The 25190-nt window shown below is 45.3% G+C and overlaps 1 protein-coding gene across 44 annotated transcripts in view; it reads right to left on the bottom strand.

Moving 5' to 3' along the window:
- Positions 1–25190, bottom strand: part of EHMT1 (euchromatic histone lysine methyltransferase 1) — a 128895-nt gene that overhangs the window by 33317 nt on the left and 70388 nt on the right. For 29 of the 44 annotated variants that reach the window (XM_068914326.1, XM_068914300.1, XM_068914331.1 and 26 more), the window contains 9 exons: positions 22217–22773; positions 19548–19589; positions 11926–12103; positions 10225–10361; positions 9318–9506; positions 8545–8625; positions 6307–6427; positions 4262–4393; positions 2015–2160 (listed from right to left, as the gene is read on the bottom strand). In XM_068914326.1, coding sequence (XP_068770427.1) covers positions 2015–2160; positions 4262–4393; positions 6307–6427; positions 8545–8625; positions 9318–9506; positions 10225–10361; positions 11926–12103; positions 19548–19589; positions 22217–22773 — 1583 coding nt within the window. Of the gene's footprint in view, positions 1–2014; positions 2161–4261; positions 4394–6306; positions 6428–8544; positions 8626–9317; positions 9507–10224; positions 10362–11925; positions 12104–17104; positions 19486–19547; positions 19590–22216; positions 22774–25190 lie in introns of those variants that run through there. The other 15 variants (XM_068914329.1, XM_068914305.1, XM_068914337.1 and 12 more) reach the window with 2 other exon arrangements.

A 25190-nucleotide genomic window follows, 5' to 3' on the forward strand; every position in this document is an offset into this window, starting at 1 on the left:
TGCTCGGGTTCTGTAAGTCCCTCTTTATAAAACCTTGCTTTCTCCGGATCCTTAACAGAGGACTTTTAAAAAACTAGAAATTTAAACATGACAGGCTGTTACAAAGAAACGTCCCTACAAAAATCTGCGCAGGGTTTATCGTGCGCTGCCGCCATGATCGAAGAGTCAGAAACCAACACGGTGCCAACTCATCACTAGCAGACTGCAACTGTCCCTCTCTGTCCAGCTGAGGTTCTACCTGCTGCTTGTTCTCAGCATAACTAGAGTCCCTTCCTTTTTTTTATTTTTTTTTTTATTTTATTTTATTTTTAAAACTGCACTTGGACTCCAGAATCAACACCACCGCAGAGAAAAGAAATAGATTTTAACCCGGCTTCCCGAATCACTCCTATTGCGTCTCTGATTCAAGTTACCCAAATTCCAGCTGCAAGGTCTACCTGTTGTGGTGACACCTTGGCTAGAGTGATCACTGTTAACGCAGATCCCAGAGTTTGCAGGAGTGGCAGAAAAGAGGACAATTCCATTTACTTTACTTCTGAACTGAGCAAATTATGAACTGAACGCGTGAGAAGTTGCACTGTCTGTGTGAAGAAGTCCTCCCTGTATTATTATGTCACACTTTATATTATTTGTCAAAAACTTTAAAAAGTATGAAACGATGAATTGCTATTTTCCAGTCATTAGAGAGTACAGCAGGGTGCTCATAACTATTTAGAACATTATCCAAGGACAAGACAGTCTGGAGAATCTACTCTTCATACATATAATATCCTTATAACATCTATGAGTCAGTTAATATCCCTCCACGAAAAAGAATCTAACAAAGCATGGCCTTCGCTATTCCTCTCTCTAATTTATCTGGGGACAGAACCATCAAACAACCGCATACAAGAAAAATCCTTTCATATATTGTTGTTTGTTTTGAAACTCTGGAGAATGGGACACTAGTCCCCCTCTCTCCAAGTCTCCAGGGTGTTCTCTCTTTAATAAATCAATATTGCTCGCCATGCTTTGGAAATTCCTTTCTCTATAGGATAACGGCACACACTAACAGAAGTAGAACTGGGCTCTAAATTTCATTACTCTCCTCCCTGCCTCCCTCCATCCACCCACCCTTCTCCTGAGATCCTACAGAAGGACTGGGAAGATTCTGACTACTTGTCCTTCTACCAGCAAGTATCAGAGTGGTACAGTGTGACTGCAGCTCAGCTGAAGCTTAAAAGAAACAGGAGTGCCTTCCAGTAAAAGGAGGATCGAAAGAGTTTGCTTCTGTCCTGAACTTACTTTCCAAACTCTAGGAGGGAGTCACTTCTGCCACTTACTTCCACACTTCTGGGGACCAGTAAAGCCCAACCAGCCCAGCTGTAATCGACTGAAAGTCATCAAGTGCAGGCATTTTCAGTCAGCCAGACCTGGAGGCTGTGCAGGGTTGCCAGCACATAGGAAGCTTTGTAACAGAAGCCTCTTCGGGGGAGGAGGAAAGAGGAAGGCTGGGAGAGACTGAGCTGGCGGACAGCATGCCAAGTTCCAGAAGCTCAAGGGCTGGCTTCGAAAAGGTTTGCATCAGCTCCTTTGTAGTCAAGGGAAACCAACTCCAAGCTTGCTCTGATTGGATTTTCTCACTTTGATGCATGCTAATGTATTTTAGTCCACTTGGCCTGAAGTACGTCTGCTAACATCAACTTGATCCAGCCACACAGGCCAGGACAAGCAGAAGAGATCCATCCGATGCCTCTCCAGCTAGCACCGCAGATAAGCACTACCTCCTCACTTTAGAGTGGCTTTAATTTGATTGTGTGCTACATGCAGAGTGCTGGAGCCCCCAGCTGCAGGAGTGAGGTGTTTGTCTTGCCATTCACATACATTAGTGGATTCCCAATCTCGCAGGCTTACAGAGCCTTTGCATGACCTGACGCACGCTCCCAGCACAACACCTCGCTGGGCAGCTGCACAGCTTTTCTTATTTCTCTCTCCACAGGAGAAGTCTGCAAGAAGCTGAAAGACAGGCTCCTACCTCATTGTCCACGCTCTCCGTTGCCATACACTGGTTGTTGGCTAGCGTGGTAATCTCTCGGCTTTTGGGGGTTTCCATTCGACAGCTACAGAGGGGCACTTCCTGGAGACCATCAACTTCCATTGCTTCAGGGCCATTGGAAAGACCTAGAGCACAAAAGAAGAGCAAAGCAACTGTGAAGTTCGCTTCCAGGAGAAAGGACGCAGTCTGTCAACACCACCTGTGGCATCTCCTGTTCTATGTTCTCAAATGCTTTAAAGGCATTATCTGAACCATGTAAAAAGATCCCTTGCTCACACTGGATGGAGTCTGCAAAAGCATTATGTACTTTGCTAAGTTCCGCCACACTACAGATTTCAGCGCTGAATTCAAGAACAGAGTTAAGAACAGTTTATCCTGAGAAAACCCCAACAAAGAAAATCAACAGTGAGGCACCAAGTTATCAGTCTGACTCTCCTCCCTACCCACCCCACAACACTGAGCTCTGGTACCAGGGAATTGGTAGGAAACCACCTGGAGTTTGAAACCTGAACAGTTATTGCAGCGATAAATAGAGAAGATCAGGAAAGCACAAACTTCTGTTTGCAGAGGCTTATTACACAGATGGAGAACAAAAAATTTCTGGGACTATTTGGTCTCAGCCAACAAAGAAATATTTTTTTGGAAAGAGAACAAACCAGGGAAAGAAAGAAGCGAGATGTTCAGATGTTCCTGCTTTCTCCTCATCTCTTTCCCTGACATTCTCAAATTTTAAACATTTACAAACCTTTTTAAAGGTTGATAAAGGCTTTTAAGGGGGCTTGAAGCCCAGTTTGGGACCACAGAGTGAACGTTCTTGCAGCTTCTCTGAATTCAACTCAATTTCTAGGTTACCCACGATTACAAAACCCTAGCATAAAGACAGAGAGATTGATTTTAATCCTACATAGTTGTAACATTTCTTGCAATCCTTTATTTACCTAAAACAAACCCCCAAACATTTGTCTTTGGGCTGGCTCACCGCAAAGCATCCCAAGCTTTTTCTACCCATGCCTATTAGGCAACTGGGTCCCCAGTGAGAAGGAAGCATGTTGCTATGTTTGAAACTTTGGAAAGGGGAGCTATATTTTGCAGCAAAGTTTCGAAGACTCAAACCATTCCTGAGGAAGACTCTTCTTTAGCTGCCCTGGCAAAAGCAGCATTTCCCACCACCACCCCCAGACATCTGCCCATGGATATGATTCTACCCACCAAGCACAATTCCTTTTCATCGTGTAAGGAGTTTCCTTTAGCCAACAAGTTGCTAGACCAAGCTCAGAGAAGGGATGGGATATTTCAAGACATACAAGCGGAGGGAAGGTCCTTGCAGTTTTCATGTAAAATCCTGTCAAGTTCTCAAACACATAAGAGCTTTTTCTAGGACCACAAATCACAAAGCTCTTTCCTTGCCTTCCAAGCTGTCACTTTCATAATCTTTTTGACATCCAGAGGCTCTGGTGAAAGCATCCATCGTCCATCCTGACCCTCCCTTAGTGGTGAACACTCCCACCGTTTCTGTGATGCACCTCTATCAAAAGAGCCACACAACCTTTGAAAGTGAAAGAATGACAGGGGACAAACAGACGGGATTTGGTTCAGTGACGAAGCACTGGAGCCGGGACAAATTCAGCACTGGGAACAGCAGCCTGCTCGCCACGGGGGTGTGCCCAGAGCGGGCGACCAGATAGCCCTATGGCCACACTCCCTTCACTTTCCTCCCCCAAGGAAGTAGCATTTGTCCCTCCTCTCTAAGTCCCGATCAGCGCGATCCATCCCACCACATCTTGTAACAAGCACAGCACGTTCCCAGGGTTGAAGAAGTTAACACTCAGGGCACTGGCTTGCCTGGGTAAGGTAACGATTCGAGGAGATGCTAAACAAGTGTCGTCCAAGGAAGGGAGCGGAGCGGCAGAACGGGACGGAGAGATTGGGGACAGACAGCTTGCATCCTTCATCAGGAGTGTTTTTAAGTCAAACACTGACTCAGCTCCACAGCTCCCACCGGAACTGGGCTCCCTTCTTCGAACCTCACCATGCAGACCACCAGGCCCAAGGATAACAAAGCACCCATGCTTCCGCGCTGCGTGATCAGCCACCTCTTCACCGAGGCACTGCTTCAAATTCTGGCAGTAACAGCCACCAGGGGGCATCAACTCAATACACAGGATAAGACCAGGGAAACAAAGAACCAAAATGGTACATGGCCATATTTAGAAAGCTGACACTCACCTTCCGACTGTGAAGATAGAATTCCCTTCACTCGGAGATCCAAGGAATCAAGAGATACCTCCATGTACTCCATACTGTTCTCCTGGATAGATCCCTCTCTGCCTCCCAAAGATGATTTATAGGCTTCAGCACCTAAATTAAAACATACGTATATTTACATAGCCAAAAAAAAAAAAAAGAAAAAAAAAAAAGAAAGGGAAAAAATATTGTGCGCGTGTGTGTGTGAGTATAAAGGCCACATTCAACCAAGCAGGCTGCATGCAGGCTCCTCAGAGAGACTATGAGTACAGATGCACATAGAATTATGAAAATGTAACATCTGGGCATACATGGCACAATTGATCTCTTATCTCTTATTTCCTTCCCTGTCTGATCGGAGAGATTTTCCACTTCCACTTAGGTAGGTAACCAAAAAGAATAAATTGAGGCAAGTAAGTTCTGCCTCTGAAAGGCACATCTGCCTGCTGCCGTACTGCATCAGCAGCAGAAGCTCAAATGGCACAAGGAAGGGATGAAACCAGGCTCACCCAGGCTCAGCGCATTCTCCTGTCTCCAACCTGCTGCAAAGGGCTCTAGGTACACTCAGGCCAGGCAGAGCAAACCGGCTAATAATGTACTTTGTGAAGAGGAGGAGGCAGGTGACATTCAGCTTAACGGGAGGAGAAAACTTAAAAGCCGCGTTCTGGCTCTAAGTGAACAAAGTTGCTGCTGGAAAGAGGTTGCACAGGGGATCCCTTGGAGCCTTCCTGGCAATTGTGAATCTCTTCACATTTGCCTGGCTTCACTTTCTCTCCTGGTTTGCTTCTCCCACTCAGGCTTGGCCAAGAGGCTTGTGTTAGCCTGAGAGACTGGCTGCCACCTTTATTTAAGGGGCTGAAAGAGAGCCTGCACCTGAAATGAAGTACTAGCTATTTCCTCTGAAAGGGTTTCATTGGCCCCCACCTCTTCCTAAGAAAGAGTAACTGGAGCAAGTTAGATGACTGACAAAAACCCCAGAAACAGCCCAGTAGTTGAAACGTGGTCCTTTAGCTCAGAAACAGCTGATCTGCAGATGTGCTGATAAAAACAGCCTATTTCAAAGAATCATTAAACACAGAAAAACTTCTTGATGGCAACAGATAAGTGTGAAACTTTAATTATGAAGCTAAAGGCACAGCTTCACTTCCATAGACTACCAACCATTTTACCATCTTGTTACTTTTCCTACAGACGAAGGATCAGATCTACTTTCCCCTCCCAGCTTTTCCTACCCTGCAGCTTTCAGAGGACAAAAAAAGGCACTTCAACTTCTTTAGAGTGCTATATATTTTAGATCAAACAAGAACTGAACCATGTCTACAACATGAGATGGCAAGAAGTAGCTAATTACAAATTTTGTGGTGCTTTCAGAATAAACAAAGACAACTTCTGTTCACCTGGACAAACATCCACACAAAGCAATCATAAATCACTCCAGGGTGGTTTCTTCATCTTCCCTCTCCATCTAACCAATCTCCTTTAGCTCATAATTTATTTAAGTCCATGAGGTCTTTTTTGGATCTTCTAAAACAAAGGTCTCTTACTAGGGATCTGGTACACTCTCACGTTGTGTGAGAGAGGAGAGAGCAGCTCTAGAAATAAGCTGTTTGGAAGATACTTGCAACGAGCACAAGTTAGACAGACCCCAGTGCTTCCTACCCAAAACGCAACAAATCTTGAGTGAAAAAAAGAACAGGTTGTATCCATACCTGCTTCATTACCTCAAAAAAAAAAAACAAATGGTTCTTTTGGACATGAGTTCATGACCAAAGGATATTTCTAGGGTAAGCTAACAAGAGGAGGATAAAGCCACCTCGTGTTTATCCTGCTGTAACAATATGCATAGGAGCAGTTACTGGAGTAAGCGAGATGCGAGATGCGAGTTCACCCCCTGGTTTACCATACAACTTATCGTTACAAAGGAAGAAAGAGCTCTGCAGACACTCACTGCCTTATAGGCCTCAGGCTCTTATCCCTACCTGGAAGGCTAATTTCTGGGCAGTCGAAGAACAAACACAATTAGTTACCTAGCACACCAGCATGTTTCTTTTTATTCCTCCGTCTCCTCTTGCGGGTGGGTTTCAGCCATGGGCTATCAGTCTTTCCTTTCCTCTTCAGCAGCTTCTTCTTGACACTGGACTCAGAACTCTGAATAACCAGAGAGGCCATTTGCATGTAAGGCATATTGGTATCAGTGGCCCAGCCATCCTTGGCACCCATGCTAAAGACCCTTCACACTGCTCAAGTTGCGTGAAAAGGCCTTAAGTACCACGGGTTTGAAATCAAGTGTGCTAAGATGTCTTTATAGCTCCGAAAAGGAAACATGAGTACACATGTGGGTGTATTTCCTGTCATTTAAATAGTGCATGCTTCACTTTCTCTTCCATGTAGGCTCGTATACCACGCTCATCACAGTAGTATCTGAGCACCTTCACTCAGCAATATAAGTATGTAGGCACAGGCACACCTTTAGCTTCTCCACAGATAAGCTCCCCCCCCCCCCCCGCCCCAAATTTAAACATCAACATTGCTCCACAGATAGACTACAGAATGCCGAAGATATATGTCTGGTACCTGAAGAGGTAGCTTATGGCATTGGCACAGATCCTGGGGAATTTCATTCTGCGGTATCAGACCAGCCCCCTCCCTAAGCAAGGCACAGCATATCAGGTCAACACAACCAAATCATACAGTAACAGCCTCTTCAGTCACATGTATGAAACTAAACCGCGTTTGGGTTTTTTGGTTGTTTTTTAAGGAAGAAAACAGAGTTGTCTGCGGTGGGTTTTCAAAGACAACATTGTAACACGGAATTAAGACTGCCTTCCAGCGTTGGGGTGCCTGAAAGTTCAAATAACATTCATGTTCGAATTGAAACTGATAGCTCATTAAAGGCTATCCATTTCCCATCAAAGTCTATGAAAAAGCTTCTGCTGCTTTCAACCAGAGGCTGGATCAAGCTCTACCTTCATGGCCTACCTTGGCAGGAAACCGATGCTGCACCATGCCCTGTTATCACAGTGACTGCAGTGAGGGAAAAGGTGATGCTGAGCCCTGGTTCTCCGAGGTAGCTCTAAGGCCGTGTCTATACTGCCCTTGATAACCGTGCCTGCGTGTGGGCTTGATTGTGCCTCGTCACGTGGCTTAAACCAATTGCATCACACTGCTTGTGGGGGAGAGGTTTGCATTTGAGCCAGTCCCTGTCTGGGGAGATGTCTGACTCACTTCAGATATGAGCACAGTACAAACCACATCTAGGATGTGTAGATATGACTTGGGAGTTTGGACTTGACTGCAAGATCAACCTTCAGTTTGAGCTAACAACAGACTTCCCTCAACTACCCAGTGAAAGAGGTAGGCTACATAACCCCTGCAGGTTTGTCTTCTCTGGCTCTTGTAGTGTCAGAGAATAAGGACCAAGACTCTATAGAGCTTCAATGATTGATTGGTTAAATTTACTTCTACCTTCAGCTCAAAACATCAAGAAAATGAAGCCAAGAATTTTCTCAAGGTGACTGGAGAATTGGGGTGCCTTAAATGCTGGCTCCTCAACTTGAGATGCTGTGGAAAGGGAGCAAAATTTTAAAGTAAAGGGGAGAGTGGGAGGAAACAGACAATTAATAAACAGTAATTTCAAAAAAAAAAAAAAAAAATCAGGTTCCCCTCACCTGCTGTAGCTTGGTCATCTAAAAAACAGAAGGTAAAAATCACCAGCAGCTGGTGACAGTCTTGCCCTAACACTAAAGGGACAACTTTCTTGAGAGAGTGCCTGTCTTTTTCTTTGTGGCATTTGTAAGTCTCCCTCCTGATGAGGGCTGCTGGCTCCTCTGGTACTGGGAGAACAATGTGAATTTAGGCAGAGGGCTGGGCCAATGGATTTGTGAACAACTCCACCTGGACTCTGAAAAGACATACTGAGCTTCAGGTTGTTAAAACAAACAATGCTGGCTTGTACCACTTGCCAAGTCTGCCTCCAAAGAGTTTAAGCACCCTTAAACATTTCCACTAAAGTTCAAATGATTAAAAGCAGTCAACACCTTGTTGAAAACAACAAAAGCCCATTAATTAGCATCAGAAAGCAATTAATTGTATCACAGATCAGGGTTAAGCACCTTTGGAAAACAATACTCTATGTGTGGGTGGTTTCAGAGAGCGAATTTTGTCAGAGACATGAAACTACAGTGCTTCTCTCTCCCTTTCTGCCAAAGAGGAAAGTATTATTAACAGCACGAAGACTGAAAGACGCATTTAGCAGTCAGGCTTACCAAGTCAGACTCATCTCCATCTTCCTCCTCCTCCCCAGACTCTCCAGACTCTTGTTCCTCTTCAGACTCACCATCATCAATCTGCAGCCGCCATTTGCCCAAGAACAGAACGTCAGTCAGGTCAGGTTTCTCACAGGAGAGCATCCTCACAGCCCTGCTCGGGCTCCCGTCTTTCCGATTGCAACACCCTCCCCCAGCATGCAGCCCCAACCTGTGCATGCACTAACAGAAGTTCCTCTCCAGAACAAGAACTCTAAGGCTTTTAATGCCCATAATGATACATCCATGAAGAAGGCACAGGGAAAAAAAATCCATCCCAGAAACAAGCTTTCCAACTGAGTTTTAACTTTTGTGATTATCCAGAAACAGCCTCACGCCTGCACCATGTATCATGACACTGCTCCATGACTTGGGAAGATTTATTTTTAAAGCAGTTTTTTTTTTTTTTTTTTTGCTTTTTACCACCTTGCAACAGGCAAGATTAGGAAGACATCTCATACTGGGTCAGTGAATCCCATAACTGAATGTGGTGGAGGTCCTGCACCAGGACACTGAACCATGGAGTTCTATGCAGCAGTGTGGAGACTGGGGGACATGGGGGGAGCAGGAATTAGCCATCAAAAAGACCTCACTCTCACTTTGGTGCTTTCTGCCATCTCACAGGCTAAAACGTCCTAGAAGTTTCCTCAACTCATGCCCCTTTCTTTCCTATCCCACATATATAAAAGCGTCCCATCCCACTGCTTTAAGTCCTGCGCAGGGCTTGCGAATACCTTTCTGGCATTGTCTGCATCAGACGCACTGTCTTTAGAGGTCCTGTTATCATCTGCAGGAAACGCAGCTGGCTGTTCTGCTCCGTGATCATCCTCCTCTTCCAACTCATCAGAGTCTTCCTCTTCAGAGTCTACATCTATGCTTTCCCCATTCACATGAGGGCTGGCATCACCTAGGTCCTTTTCACTCTGAAAGTCAATCAAGCACATGAGACACAAAGACAACACCAATTCACAGCGCAGAGCAACTGAATCTAACTCAGACCACCTCTCTGCGTGCTAGGATCCTGAAAGCTGATAGGGAAAGCTGGCTATTTCTCCCTCCTCAGCTCTTAAATGTTGCCAACAAACCCAGTCGGAGAGCCTGCCACGTGTCACCGCATGCCGTCAATGTGGGGAACGAGGAGCCAAGAGGAGTCATTCTAGACTCGTGGCTGTCCAGGGCATCACGGGGAGGGCTGCTGGTCATCAGTTCAAAAAGACTCCTGCAGCCTAATTTAAGCGTCAAAGGGCAGCTCTGCTCTGCAATATCAAGCTCGCAAGGAAGGTTTCTAGGAATGGAGAGGGAAGTTAGAACCGAGAGGGATTTTCAAACCCTCCATGAAGGCCCAGTGCTGTTTTTGCTGTTTTTGTTTTTGACTCACAAGACAGAAGAGAAACATTCACTGGAAAACGTTTAAAAGCTGGTATCTGAACAGCCACCCTCAGAGAGCCATTTTCAGAGCCCTCCAGCAAGGCTCCTAAGGACAGGACGCTGTCGCCAGAGATAAGACACAGATTCAGAATGGAAAATGCTGACAGCAACAAGTCAGCGTGTTGCTAAGCCTACGCAGGGGGCTGGTGTGCCGGTATGAAGGACGTGTATGGAGACAACAAGCATGTCCAGCAGGCTCAGTGCACCCCTCACCTTGGCACCCGCAGAGGAATGAGTTATGCTCTTAAACATCTCAATCATTGTTCTCTGTTTTAACACTTTGGTCTTTTTCTTGGGAACCAGGCTATAGGTTCCCATTCTCCGTTTTTTCTTCCGAGATACTGCAGCAGCTGGAAAAGAGAAGCAAATAAACTCAAAGTGGACTCAGAAAAGAAAAGAAGAAGGCATAGAAAGCACAGGCTTGTACTGTGGGAAACCACACTTGAGGGCAGGAACCAATGCCGAACAGAGAGAGAAAAAGGCTTCCCACTCAAACTAGTCATTTACAAGTCAATGAAAAGATGACAGACACATGCGCGTGAACACACAGGAGCTTCTTGCCGCTGCTGCAAACTCGCCCAAATTCTGAGTATCATCTCCATGTTCCTTCTGGCCTCTACATCACCATACATAATATCAAAATCCTTAAATTAGACTCTGTTTGACAGTCTTGCTGATGCCGTAGGAGGCTGAATAGAATCCAACTTGCTCAAATAGATACTGCAAGACTAGTAATACTGACTTGCAACGAAGGCGATCACACAACAACTGAAGAACACACAGGGAAAAGTCACCTTAAAGAGGTGTTTGTCATTTAACCTCATTTCACACCAACTATAAAAGTTTCAGTTTGACTCCCTTCAGTACTTTCATCAGGTCTTAATTTGGTATGTCTCCCTCCTGCCTTCTCATCATATCAGCCATCACATCTCACAGCCTGATGTTCTCTTTGGAGAATACACGTTGGAAGCATACATAGTGTAGGCTCTTTTAAGAGCAGCATACAGCAGGGAGCAGCTAGCTTTAGCATCAGCAATGTCACTTTGCAGATGTACAGTCTCTATTCCTTGAAAACATTTCTACATTTCTCACTATAATGAAATTTCGCCAAAAAAAAATCTATGAAGAGTCTTCTCTTAAAAGAATTCTGCTAACCCAATTAATTTCATTTACACAGCTGTAGCTCATGCTAAGCAGTTGTCCCAGTGACATACAAAGTCCCTCATAATTGACAGAAACATCTTCAGAATATCACACATGCAGATGTGATAAAAATTTTCCCTCCAACAAGGAGTTTTAGTAGAGGAGCAAATTGCTATCCTGGGTATGGGCGGTATCTGACAAAGCACAGTTCCCTCCCCACACTGCTAAGGGAAGGCACCTGCAGGCAGAAGCACAAGACACCAGCCTAAGGAATTCATTCACCTAATCTACGCTCAAGCTTTCGACCTAAAACTGCTCCTGACTTCCGTCCTATCCCACCCCAAAACCTATACCGCACAGAAACAGCATGTCCCTGTAAGGACTGAATGGTAAGCCCTCCTTACAGAGGCAGAAAGCTAATGGACTTCATCTGGGAGGCTACTTTAATAGAGGCCTGCAAGGATATACCCCGTGCTACCCAAAACACGCAAGCTACAAGGAAGTCAAGAGGCCAAGCCGCTTGTTGCAGTGAAATGGCCAGTTGCAGAAAAGGGGCTAAATGAAATGGCATCTGTTAAAAGAGGTCTACATCAGCAGTTGCACTGATGCTAGCAGGAAAGAAAATCTTAAAGGAGATTCAGTGAAAATAAATAAGCAAGTACAAACAGAGGGGGTTTCAGTCCTTGTTAGCCTGTCTCATCCCACACTCACTCACTCACACACACGTTTTGCAGAGGGGTGCTGCTAGGGATTTAATCTCCGTCTTTTTACCCGTCTGCGACTTTGTGGTGGCCACATAGCTCTGGTTCTGAGGTAGTGACTGGTGAAGGCCCGGGAGAGAGGGCAACGGCAATGGCTTCCCAAACTCCAAGATATTTTTGTTGCCTTCCTCCTTGGATTCTTTTTGATCTCTGCTGTCTCTCCCTTCTTTGGGGTCTTTACTTGCATGCTGGAAAACAAAAGGAAATTAAACTGAGTGCTGGCATCCGGAAAACAAGAAAATAAATTTAATTCCTTTCTCTCTCAAGCATAATCACCTGTATTTGAAGATAGGAACATACATTCAAAGCAAAAGCACACAGCCCCTCCTCTAGCACATAATGTTACTTTGCCTAAAGACTGCACAACACTCCCAGCCTGCCGCTCCTTCACTTGTTGAAGACTGTTCCCTTTGAAGGCGAAAGACTACATCGCAGAGACAGAGATGGCAGATCCAAAGTAACTGCAGATAACGAAAAGTATCAGATGCTATTTACACAGGCATTTGAACGGCTCTGGAGAAGATGAACGAAGGCAACAAACACGCCTATTCCCTGAAACATCCAGAGCGTTGGCTATCGCATCAGAGCATGCACAAGGAACACGTTGCAGAGACCTTTCCGAAGAGCGGGCAACAACGGGAAAGGACCCTTCTCTTTTCAGACAGCATTTAGCACAATAAATTCTTACAATAGGCCTGGGTCTTCCACCTGCTAGCCTAATAAGCAATAAAGCATGGTGGAAGAAGGTATTTGCCTAACATTGCAGGTTCATCTAGAGCACCACCTCTGCCATAACAAAGACCTGTCCAAGCTTCAAATTAGCTAGCTCAAGTACCGCAAGCCTAGCCATTGCAGCACAAAATGTAGTGCAAATTACAAAACCCCACTGAAAAGGCGATGAGACTCAAGCAAATGTTGTACCTGCTACCACACTCCCTATTGCTACAGAAAGGCTCCCAGATCCCAACTCAGCTCGGGCACGCTGCAATTTGAGCTTGTACTCAAAACGAAGTTTCATCTAGCACCTTCAGTCGTGCAACCAGGACTCCTGCTGCCGAATTTGCTATAGTGCTACACTTTTTGCAGCAGTCAGTGTAACAGCACAGAGCAAGGGTAAATGCTGCCACTCTGATTTGACATTTTACACTGGCTTTGTTCTCCTGACCTTAACATCATCCTTAACAGATGACCTAGCCACATCCACACCTCTCCATGCATCTGTCCACTCAACTGTCAAGTAGGAGGCAGGTTTTGGAAGAGATGCTCCAGAAAACCAAGAGCACAGTTAGCAGATTACAAGCTCTGTGGTGGCAATGTTTTAGTGCTGCTCCACTCGCAGGAAAACAGTTCTTCTTATGGGACTCCTGGAGCAACAGCTGAAACACCAAAACAGAAAGAGGAATCCAGGCAAAAGAAAGAAAGGAAAAAAAGAAAAACAAAGCAAAATAAAGCTGCAAGCAAGAAAGACACTTTTTAAAACCTAGGTTCAGATAAGTACTCTTAGACATTGCTTTTGAATAATGTGACCTTGTGAACAAACGGGGAAGTGACTGATTCTTCTACTTATGACTCTGCCATGTGAACACCGCTGGCAGAAAGTGAGGAACTGGTCACAGACAGAAAAGCTATAATGATAATCAAAAATGACCTGCATAAAGAGGCCATCAAATTTCCAATGATTCCTGCCTCCAGCTCATAACTTCTGGCTGAATTACCACATCTTTTCTTAAAAGGCATCTAGTCTTTAATTAACAGTTTCAAAGATGACAGATCTACCATATCCTTTGATATGTTGTTCCAATGGTTAATTGCTCTCACCGCCAAATAATTAAACACATTATGCTTTTTCCACTAAATTAAAAAGCCCTGTATTGCCAGAAACTCTCCCTCCATGTGGATACTTATAGACTAGGATCAAGTAACTTTTTTTTTTTTTTTTTTTTAACTTTCTCTTCAATAAACTTAATAGAATGAGCACGTTAAGCGTCTACAGGATGATTTTCTGGACGTCAGATCACGCCTGAGACCGCTCCCAGTTCTCCTACCCCTTAAAAAAAGTGTACGTCAGAGTACTGGACACGGTGTTCTAATAACCACCACAATAATACTATTCATACCTCTAAAAAGTCCCTAGTTTACAGATCCAAAGGTTAACGTTAACTCTTGGAATTAGGATTATTCTGAGAATTCCCAAGTCCAGCGCAATATTGTCTGCTTTCCGTATTTTACTTAAAATTAGAGAAACAGACTTGAGAGAGACAGATCTAATGCAGCTGCCTGCAACTATATAAGCGCACATAAGACCTGTGCTCTCTGTCCTTAGATGCAGGTCCTGGCAATTGGTCTCTGATAAAATGTGCTATTACTCACACATATTAGGAATTCACATCCACACCATGGGAGACTGTTTGGAAGAATATAAAGAATCAAATTTTAAATGAAAAAGTGGTATGTTATTAGCTTGGTGGTTTTCTCCACCCCCCGTAATTACAACAGGGAAATGAATGAAACTTCTTCAATAGGGCTGCATGACAATGTTAAATGTGACTTTTTCATGGCAATTCCAATAAAACAGTTTAAAATTAAGTCTTGTAAGATCTGAATTATTACTTGGAGGCACAGACGGCAAAACTGAAGAGCAAGAATTTCCGCGCAGAGGTGCCTGGACCTCTCAAGAAGCCCGATGGCACAGGAAGCTTAGGGTAGTAGCAATAAAAAAAAAAAAAGAAAAAAAACCAAACCCTAAATCTAAGGATTGCACTAAAAAAAGATCAGCAAAGCTCTGAAAGTATGAACAATGTTCTCATCATCTTTCTTCATTCTTACCCAGATAAAACAGACACTGTTACGTGTCTGCTGTCCTTACTGAAGGTTACTCTCCCAGTAAGGATAGTCAGTGTATTTAGTGGATTGCACCTCATTGTTTTCCTACTTCTGATGTCTCTGAATTCCATCAGTTCCTCAACTCCAGCCTGTAGCTGCAGTCCATACCGGTCTCTCAGAGCAAGCTCTTACGCTCTCCTCTATCTGCTCCAAATTGAAACACTTCCAGAAAAGAGGCTTTCCCAGTCTAGCATACCAGCCTTCTAAGAAATTTCTTCTTCCTTAAATCACAGCAAGTTGCCCCAGGGCTGGTTCAAGCCTAGCTGGGCCCTTCCTTGCAAAGACATGTGCTGGGCATCCCCTCAGGAAGAGCTTTCCTCTTCTCCTTCACCGCGCTTTGCTTCTCAGTGCCAGTGGTGCAAGGCTATGCAAGCAGGTGACGTAGCAGAAGTCGCTGCCTAAGACTCTGAAAAACATTCCTCTCCCTTTTCATTTCATGCTTATTTTAACACAAAGCCCTTAGCTCACAGATCTGCCTGCAAGCCCCCAGCACAAGCAGAAGCCATTTTAAAATGCGGGGGCCCTGCTTAGCAAGTTCACCGCTAGGCAAAAGCGCGTCAAAGGGAAACCCTCGAATAACGAAGGTTTCTACTGCAGGACGGGCAGGGCAGGCGCAGCAGCTACTGCCAGCCCTGCCACTACGCGGCCCAGGCCTGGCTTGGTGAGAGCCAGCTCTAAGCCACCTCTGTCTCCGTGGGCTGTTCAGTCACCAGCACAGCTCATCACACTTAGAGCTCCTGTCAGGTGCTGCAAGTTTTTCCACGTTCATGAGGCCTTCTCTGGAGGTGGCACGGATTCGTCCTCCGCTCCCCATTCTGCCATAAGACAGAACATCAAGCAGATACCACTGAAACTGCTTGGCACCCCAGGATCAATCTGAGCAAACTCCTGCTTCTTGGCTTATGGCCTCTCTTACCTTTTCCCAGCCTGGCAGAGGACGTGAGAATTAGACACGCTGGTGCTGGAGAAGGATGAACAAAGGGGTTTTCAAATAATAGGCACTTCAAAAAACTCAGCAGAGCTGATCACTAGTCAGCATCTACTCATCCAATTTGCTATGACAAATCCTAACATGTTACATGCTTTGCTTCCTGAAGATCCGGGTTCCTCTTCTTCGTGTGGCAGGTGACTCTCTGCCAAGGATGGAAAATACCCGACTGGCAATGTTGGAGCCTGCACTAGAAGTGACCAAGCTGGAAAAGGGCGGCATGGCTTTCCACGAACTGCTGGACATGGACCCATCTGTTAAGAATAGTAACTACGGGACACTTAAAAGCTGCATGCTTTTTTAACTAAGCAGACTCCTACGCTCAGAAATTGGATGAAGATCTTCTTGATTCACTTAAACTAACTAACACCTACATATGCTCCACTGGAAACGGCAAAATTAGAAGTGAGAAGCGCAATTACTGACCATAAACAAGCTCAATTGCTGTATGTTATCCTTGTGCAAAACAGTTGCCTTTGGAGTTGTTTTGTTTTGTTTTTTTAAAGCATAATTGAGAAAGTTAAGCATGATTCTGTTCTACTCTAAACATCACAGGTCTAGAGATGTGTGGTTAGGACATCCTGCATAAAGGCAACTTGAGGCTACAGTTTGAGCTTCCTGTGGTCCCCATGTTGTCCTAACCACCACACTAATTCAGACCACTGGAGGCCAAGGGCGAACCAAAAATGATGTGGAAAGAAAACGCACTGCTAACGTCTATCTTTCTCACAGCTTCTCATGGGGTATCAGCTAATCTTATGTAAAAGGCTGTAAATTCACTATTCCCTGTTGGGCAGTGCAAGGAATAGTCAAGAAGGTGAAGACGGCTATTCTAGCGCTCAGGGTACTATTTCCAGAGATGCCTCCGTCTGGACACAGCAAAAATGGAGCCACACGTACGTTCAACACCACTGCCAGAGTAGTAGTCAAGAAAGTTGCTTAGACTGGGACAAGAACACATCGTTTTATGCATTTATAAAAATCAAACTCAAGAGCCTTCATTGTTTTAATGAGATCAACCACGTTTCTATTACTGGCACTGAAGTCCCCTACAGCAGTAGGGAGAAGTTACCAAAAATGGCAAAGACAGAATATCCTGCATTTTTTTCCTCCAGAAGCAAAAATAAAGAACAAACAAACCTTACTAATTGAACAGCGTGTCGGTTTGACAGACCGCACAGAGCATTCTTCCCATAGCCTAGCAATTAAGAGGTCTTTTGTTACCAAAGCAAGCAAGCTAGCAACGATGAAAGGAAAACTAGACGGAAATTATATCCGTGTGTTGGTGCAAATGCACTGGCAAACTTCCTGTACGTACTGTTTCAGAGTAGGGCAGCTTCGAAGAGCGTACCAGGACGACTGCCATTCACTCTCAGCATCTGACACCAGCTTAGAAAGATGAGCTGTCTCATTTCCCTTAAAGATTTTCATCTTCAGCGCTGTACGAGGCAGTTTTCTTTCTTTTTTTAAAAAAAAAAAAAAAAACAAAACACAAAGCCAACTAGCCAGAGGACTAAACTAACTGCCGCTGCCACCAGGCAACAAGGCAGCTGTCACTGAACAACCCTCTGCTCTTCATCCGTCAGTTGTGGGGATGCGGAGGGGGAATGAGATTTGTACCAATGTGCTGCCTTTTGAACATTACAAAGAAGCAGCTCCCAAGGGTATCTGCCTCTAACAACTGGCGAATGATATTTAAGCAAGAAATACTGATCCGCTATAAAAAATTTATCACAAGCAGATGACAACATCTACAAGAGCTGTAGCACTGCTACTTTCCGTTTCCTCCACAGTTGCTACAGAATTAGAGTTTTCACTACCCACTTTCACACCAGCTGCAAAGGGATCCCGACCACAGTACAAATGCTATCTTGGAACAACAACAACAAAAACTCCCAACCTAAATCAGATAAGCCACATGACTAATCTGCTAATGACCTTTTACCTGAAGATAACACCCTTTGCCCATTAAAGGTGTGAATCTATCCCGAATTGACTATAATTGCACCGATTTGTGCACGGTCACGTAGCTGCACAATGTTACACTGCTTTAGGCTGCCACACATACTATGCTAAGTGAAAATGTTCATAACTAAGCTAAAAAAAATGTATTTAATGGGTTTAGGAACTAATGCTGTTAAGAGGCATGTGCTCCACAGATCCCGTCTCTTGTCACTGTCCCCTCCTAGATCAGGGCAGCTTGAAGGGAAGGGAGCGTTTGCACTTCAGTCAAAATGAGAGACAGCAGCTCAAACCAGGTCCAGTAACAGTTCTTCTGAGAGAAAGAGGTCTGCTGGGGATTTGGGACTGGGACGGTTAGTTTTGGAGGGCAGTGATGAGCAGCTGCGACAGCAATCTTCAGCCAGCACAGCTGGAGCCAGCAGCAAACGCATGTGACAGCATGAGTATAAACAGTCAAATATGAAACGAAAGGTACTGCACAATATAAATTCACTTTATTCCTCGCTCTTCAGTAACTTCTCTGTGTAAGAAGTCCTGCACCAACAGTAGCCTAAGGCTTCCTTATTCCTGAAGAAGACTCTCCACCTGGGACATTTAACTGTGCCCAAGCTCACACGCGTGGACTCCAAACGTCCACTCCGTATATCCACACGAGTACCCCTCTGGAGAGAGGGCCTTCAATTAGTGCATCCTCTATGTTCAGACAAGCTGAGAGCAGCATTTCAAATCAGATGGAGAGCTCTATTTCACTATGGTCTTCACTCTTCTCACACTTTTTTGTCTTGAGGAGACAATATCCCCATCAGGATCCCAATCAGGACTTGCCCTGTGTTTTGACAATGCTGTTTTCTGCATATTAGAGGGTCTGAGGCAGCTGAGCAATCCCAGACACTCGCTAGCTACCAGCCGCTACCCGTCTGTCCCAGAGAAGTGAACCAGAGAAGTTCTTAGGTGCCTGGGGAATCCTGCAGAACACCTCATAGGCCGCTCTAGCCCAATGCCTGAACAACGCTAGGCACCGACACAGAAAATGATACTGTACAGCAATACCAACACCTGTGTGCATGTAGAGGGATAGTGGCTTTCCGGTCCTGGGATCAGACATTTAGGGGCAGTGCAGCTCAAAGGTACGTTCCTTAGGGCAGAAGCACTGGTAGAAGCCACCTCTGCTCCCAGCTCCTCCTTCCTGCCCGGGGCTTTGTGGCCCCCCCCAGTTTGTAGTGGTACCCGTGTTTGGGGTTCACACTGTGAAGCAGACTGAGAGACTAATTTCACTGATTTTTGCACTTTTTTTTTTCCTGACAGTTCAGTTCCCTGGCCTGATTCCTCTGCATAAAAATACAACCCAAAGATCTGCACCTCCAACTATGGCCTCATGGTTACCAAGTAATACATGGGAGCATAACTCAGGTTACCCAATGCAGCCATTTGCCCCTCCCATTTCAAGAGAGAACTATGGGATGGTTTCACTATCCTTTATCCCTTCCAGACACGTCACAATGCAGTTATGCTCAGGAGGCAAGAGCTGGAGTTTCTGAGCAGCAGAGGCATTCTCAAAGCTCAGGACACACGAACGCTTGCCTTTCAGTCTGTGCTGTCTCGCCTTGGAAACTTTTGTCTTCTTAACAAAGTTGTAAATGGATTAAGAAGGAAAGAAAGTAGCGCTTCCAAAGGTGCAGGGTTTGTGTTACTGCACTAACTAATCATAATGGGAGCAAAAATGACACGGTCATAAACTCTTCCGAGGTCTCTGCTTAAAAACAACCTTAACATGGGACAACATCAATTAAAATTGTCACCTGTTTCAGAATCAGCTTCGATCCCAATTCAGGAAGCAACTCCTAAACAGAGAAAAAGCTGGTTAAAGATATGAGAAAATCATCATCTTCCTTTCAAAGACCAATCCACACACACAGGAAGAGGCTCCCAAGGTCCCCTGACAGCTATAAGATTAGAGAAAACAATTTTTTGCTCCCAGTGGGTCTCTGCAGGAACCATAGAGGAAATAATCTTTCAAGTTTTGCAGGCAACAAAATACTATTTTCCCCCTCCTTCACTCAGGCAGCCCAGGTTTGCGAGAAGAGTCTACCAACGAAACAACAGTGCTCTGCAGATGGACAACGAAAACTACTGTCTCCTGCAACGTCAACTTCTGGGTGGTTTCCACAATTTGTTTCCTGGAATACACCATCTGCTACCATGTAGTTTTTGAAGGGGAAAAGGTGTGAACGTGGAGGCTGGTGCCTAAAAAGTTTTTGCAACGCTGTGCTGATGAGCACCTCAGCTCGGCAAAGAAAGAAATAGGACACAGAAAAATGACAACTTGCAGGACTTTGCTACTCAAAAGAAAATAGCACGTACATTCTAAAGGCAATGGGGGAAATTCGGTAGTAATTATCAGGAAGGCTGAACAAAGCAGATGTTTTATTGTCTTTTAGAAATGAGATCAAATCTTGAAGACCCCGGGGTTCACATTCAGCTAGAGGGGCTTTCACAGAGAATGCTAGAACAGCCTCTTCTTACTGCTGCTTCTGTTGAATTTCGTTTCTCTCCCTATTTTAACCCTTGGGAAACGGAAAGAGTTGCTGAGGGCAGGCTATGCAATTTTTAGAACGGCTGAACAACTGCAGGCTTTGTTTTTTGCAGTTGTTGCGAGTTCGTGAGCAAACGATGATAAACAGCACAATCTCAGTAACCTGTGTGCAACTTAGCAAGGCAAACATTCACAAAAGTTGCATGAAGCCTTCTAGAGACGAGCCTTAAAGCCCAAGGGGTTGGATTAAAAAAAATTATTTCGATGTATCATAAAACATGAACGAGGAAAAAGCACACTGGGCAAGACGTTCTCTCCCAACGCGGCAGTCATCTCTTAAAAGAGAATTGCCTCTTTCAGCTCCTCAGCCCCAAGGGAATTCTCCCTGTCACATTCACATGGGTCTGGGGGGTTGCCCTGCCTAATCTAAGTGTACAACAAGAGGCTGCTGAAGGAAAACTGCAAGGCAGTTTCGCTTGCAAAGCCTTGTTTGGGTAAGCAAAAGCCTTCAGTGAGATTTTCATCAGGCTGCATGTACTGCATCTGGGCTTCCCCGGTATCTAGCCAAAAAACACAGCAGGGGCGCGCGCGAGAGAGAATTCAAACGCAATCGAGGGAAGACAGAGGGGAAATTAGCGGTTTGGGGGAATGGTTGTGAAATCGTGGCAGGCGTGGTTTCTGCCCCACTACTGAAGCTGCGTGCCCAGGAAGTTTGCAGTCTTCATGCGCTCTTTGGACTCCCACCTGCTTCCGGAGCCACAGGTGGTGCCAGCAGCCAAGGGCACCTCTCTCCATCTGTGTCTGGCTAGGTGCCAAAGATCTTTTTTTTTTTTTTTCTTCCCCTCCTCCAAACCACAGTGATTCACAGCTTTGAGAGCTTTATATCTTATTATTCCTGTGCTGCAACACATGGCTGACATGTGAAGATAATTTTGCATTTGCCTGTGGATAAAGCGTTGGTAGCTAACAGTGACCCACTATACAGCCTTTACCTATTTACTTCTGGGTGTGACTCACATTGCGAAGCTCGGCTCACAACCCCCGCCTCGACCTAGGTACAAGATACCCAAAGGCCTGTCTCTCTCCGTCATTAAACAAAGCATAATGGAATGATCTAGCTCATCATACCTAGATATGAAGTGTCATAGAGCTCAAGAGCAAGTGCTCATAGCGGAGCTCTGTCTATTCCCAGTATCTATGCCCCAACTCTTTGCACAAGAATCAAACTTTGCCAATGTTTCAGATATAAAAGAAGGTCCATTTCTGTTCAACCTCCCGTAGCTTGGGCACATCGGGTGACTTCAAATCCCATTTTGCCTCCCCAAAAAGGCAGCTCCCTACGTTTTATTAAGTGATGGTAAATCCACTCCCAAGGATTCTGGAGGGAAGATTTCTAAACAAGCTGCATTATATAGAGAGAGGGACCAAACATCATCTGGTTTGCTACTTTAATGATACAGCAATGCAATCAAGTTACCTAACATATCAACTTCTTGACAGCTTCCAAGCCTAGGAGAAGTCTCAAGTTAACACATTATGCTTAATTTCCTTTGGGTCAAACTTTTAAGAAATCTAATTTGTTTCACAAGCAGCTCTGGATTTCAGCAGACAGCTGATGAGCAACTCAGCCAAGAGACAAGGGCCACTGAGTGCATCTCATAGATCTGTTGGAGAAGTTAACTGATCAACTGTATATTTAGAAACACTTTGGGGAAGGGAGCTGATGGTGGCCATGTGACTCTCTCTGTTAACACCTCTGCCTCTCTGCAGGAAGGAGAAGGGGGGAAAAAATAAAATAAATCAATCCACGCAGTGGGACACCTCCAAATTACACCTGTTCACGTGCAGCATGCGGCAAGGTACCCCTATCACACACAAAGAAACCCAAGATCGCTCACAGCAGCAGCAGCGCTGACTGCTGGACATATACATTACCAGGCTAGGGGTGGGTTTAGGCATTGTCTTCCGTGCTCTGTGGACCTTGACTTCAGCGTTAGCAGCGGTGGCTTTTTTAGCATCCATGTCCTTACTGCCCTCCCCGAGCTTGGTTGGCATCGTGGCTTGCATCTGAGAAAAGGGGCCCACAGTTCTCCCTTTGCTTGCTCCTCCTGGAAGGGTTTTTGCAGCATGGCCGGTGAGAGAAGCAAAGGTGCTGGTAGTCCTTAGAGGTTGCTCCTGTGCCATCTGCTTGGTTAGAATATATCCATTGCTCCCTGTTACAGAAGTCTGTGTGAAGTCATTAGCTTTCATATGGTTTTGCTTCCCAGTCTCACCATCTCGTTCAGAAATGCCATTTTCTGCTATCCTATTTAATTTAGTACTAGAGTCCTGCTGGCTCACTTTCGTATTGTCCTGAGTGTTTTTAGCTGGGTTTGGGTGGCTACCAGCTTCGCTGTGCTCACAGGAACCATTGGTTTCACCATCTACTGCCATTTTTGGTTCCCCTGCTTGCTTTTCGGTAGCACTTTCATCTGCAGCCATGGCATTAAATCCTGGAGAAAGAGGGAGGATAAGGAGGAAGAGGGGAGAAAGAGTCACAAGTGTTATCAAAACACCAAACAGAAGGTACAGCTACTCACGATGCCTATCAAAGGGCAAACATCCCCCACAGCACGCTGCCTGCTACATATAACCAATTAGATTGCCTACTTCCCTACCTGATTGGCTGGGCTGGATCCTCAGATGGTGAAAATTGGGGTAGTCAGTTGCAACCAGTACACTCATTCTGACTTACCTCAGCTGCACATGTTGCCGTTTATTCCCAGCTATGGATTTTTCGAGGTAAATATTTTTTAGCTTTTCCAGCAACTACATTTATTGGACCTTATGTCAAAACCTCACATGTCAAACACAATTCTGCCCATCTTGCATTCTAGTCTGTGGCAAGGTTGTTTATAATGCCCGATTTACACAAGAAAAGCTTGCTGGTAAAGCCGCACCGGCAAGCCTCTGTGGCACAGACACAGCCCAGTGGTTAAACATCTACATCAGGGTTTTGCTGTTGCGTGAAACATCACAAGGAGCAACTCCCTGACAGACACAGTTCTCCTGGCAATATTGCCCAAGGAAGACCCGTTTAACGCTCTTTTGCCAGGACTAAGCAGCGCAGGGTGGTGACTCCCAGTGTCATTTCAGAGGTAATAGCCAGAGTAAACACAGGGCCAAAGCACTTTCAATGCGCTTCTAGACAGAAGCGATTATGTGATTCAAATGCAGACTGAACTTAAAAGCTCACTCACAGAAAAAACAAAGGGCTGTGTCCCCCTAAAAAGATTTTTTCTCCTTTCTCCAAATACTCCCCTGCTCCTCCCTACCAATAAATTTGTCCCCTCAGAGATTTCAGGCCCAAGATGAAAGAATCCCAATATGAACTTCATATGTACTTGCAGAAATGTTTCCAACAAGACAAGCTAGCTGCTCCCCAGGCAACCAGAAGTGATAACAATTCACTGGCATGTTCAGTAGAATGATTAAATCAACCTGCTGTTAGGGATTCCTTCCAGAGGCCAGACAGATGGGAAAAGCATCAGAAAACGTACCAGCTAAAGCACTGTCCACGTGGGCTGTCAGAGCAGGTAGGACTGATTTACAACCAACTCGAATCAAAGTAACTTTAGCCATGATTATTCAGAAGGGCCCAGAGTCAAACCAGAGGCCAGCTTTGCGAGTCAGACCAGCACACGCTGGGTAACTCCACCTCATTGCACGCTGCTTCGAAGTCCAAACGCTCGAGCTAAAAAAAAAAATCTGAACGTCTCTGCTCACCTGGCAAACCCTGGTACAAGCCTAAAGCACACAGAGGAACCAAGATCCAGGACGTCGAATTCGATACCCCTGGGCCAGTGGTTCAAAGCTTAGCTCTGCCAGGCTCATGAGTGCTGCAGAGCACAGGAGGCTGAAAGCCAACGCCATGCACGGCTGGGTCCGGAGGAGAAGCCTGGCCCAGCCCTTGGCAACTGCTGTTCCTCAGAAAGCAGCAAATTCCCTTATCATCTTGTGGCCAGGAGCAGCGGCAACTGGAGGTGGGGGAGCGGGGAACTATTTGAGGTCCTACCTCCCCTTCTCCCCCCTGCTTTTAATGCATTGATTCAGGCAATCTTTGCTTATGACTGAGTTAAGCTCTAAGATCTACTTTGATACCAATTTATGCACAGATAGCACTCACAGATACAGGCCCTAAAACCAATGTTTTCAGGTACCTGAAACAACCGTAGTATTCCCCAAACCTCCTGCTTTTTTGGTGCTCATCTGGGATTTAAAGAAAAACATTTCCAACATCAAATTCAAAGCCACCTTAGAACTGATCAATACACTTAAAATCACAGAAGAGACCTCCTGCCCTAAGCACGGTCAGTACTCAAGTCAAACCAGCTTGGTCTTGAAAACCTCCAGTGATGGAGATTGCAGCAGGTTGTCCAGAGAGGTTGTGCAACACTCAACTTGTGCCACCCTAGTCCTGACCATAAATGACAAGTGGAGAGTCTCAACACTGCCTTCCAAAACTCCGTCCCTTGTATCAAACTGAAAGCCACAGATGTTGGGCGCTAAGCAACTTACTGGAAAGCATTTTCAAAACCTGAAACCTGGTGCTGAGTTGTCACTCTTCCCTAGGGTCCACCTGATGAGGAACTAGCACTAAGCAGATCGTTCCTTCCCGAGCCGAGGCAGCCAAGCTGGCGATTGCCTCCCATGTGGGTACTGTCAGCTCAGAGCAGGCAGAGTTGAGTAACTTTTAAAAAAGAGCTCAGCAATGCCTGCTGGAGGGCAGAGGCAAAAACCACACTTCAGTTAGGCAGTTTCACGGATATCCAAGCACAATGCAAAGTCAACAATTCCATCTGCTGCCATCTCTCACCACCCAGACCACTTTCTATGTGCTGAGAGCTCTGATAAGACGCACAAAGGTTTG

This window comes from Struthio camelus, chromosome 20 (assembly GCF_040807025.1).
Source record: "Struthio camelus isolate bStrCam1 chromosome 20, bStrCam1.hap1, whole genome shotgun sequence".
NCBI lineage: Eukaryota > Metazoa > Chordata > Aves > Struthioniformes > Struthionidae > Struthio > Struthio camelus.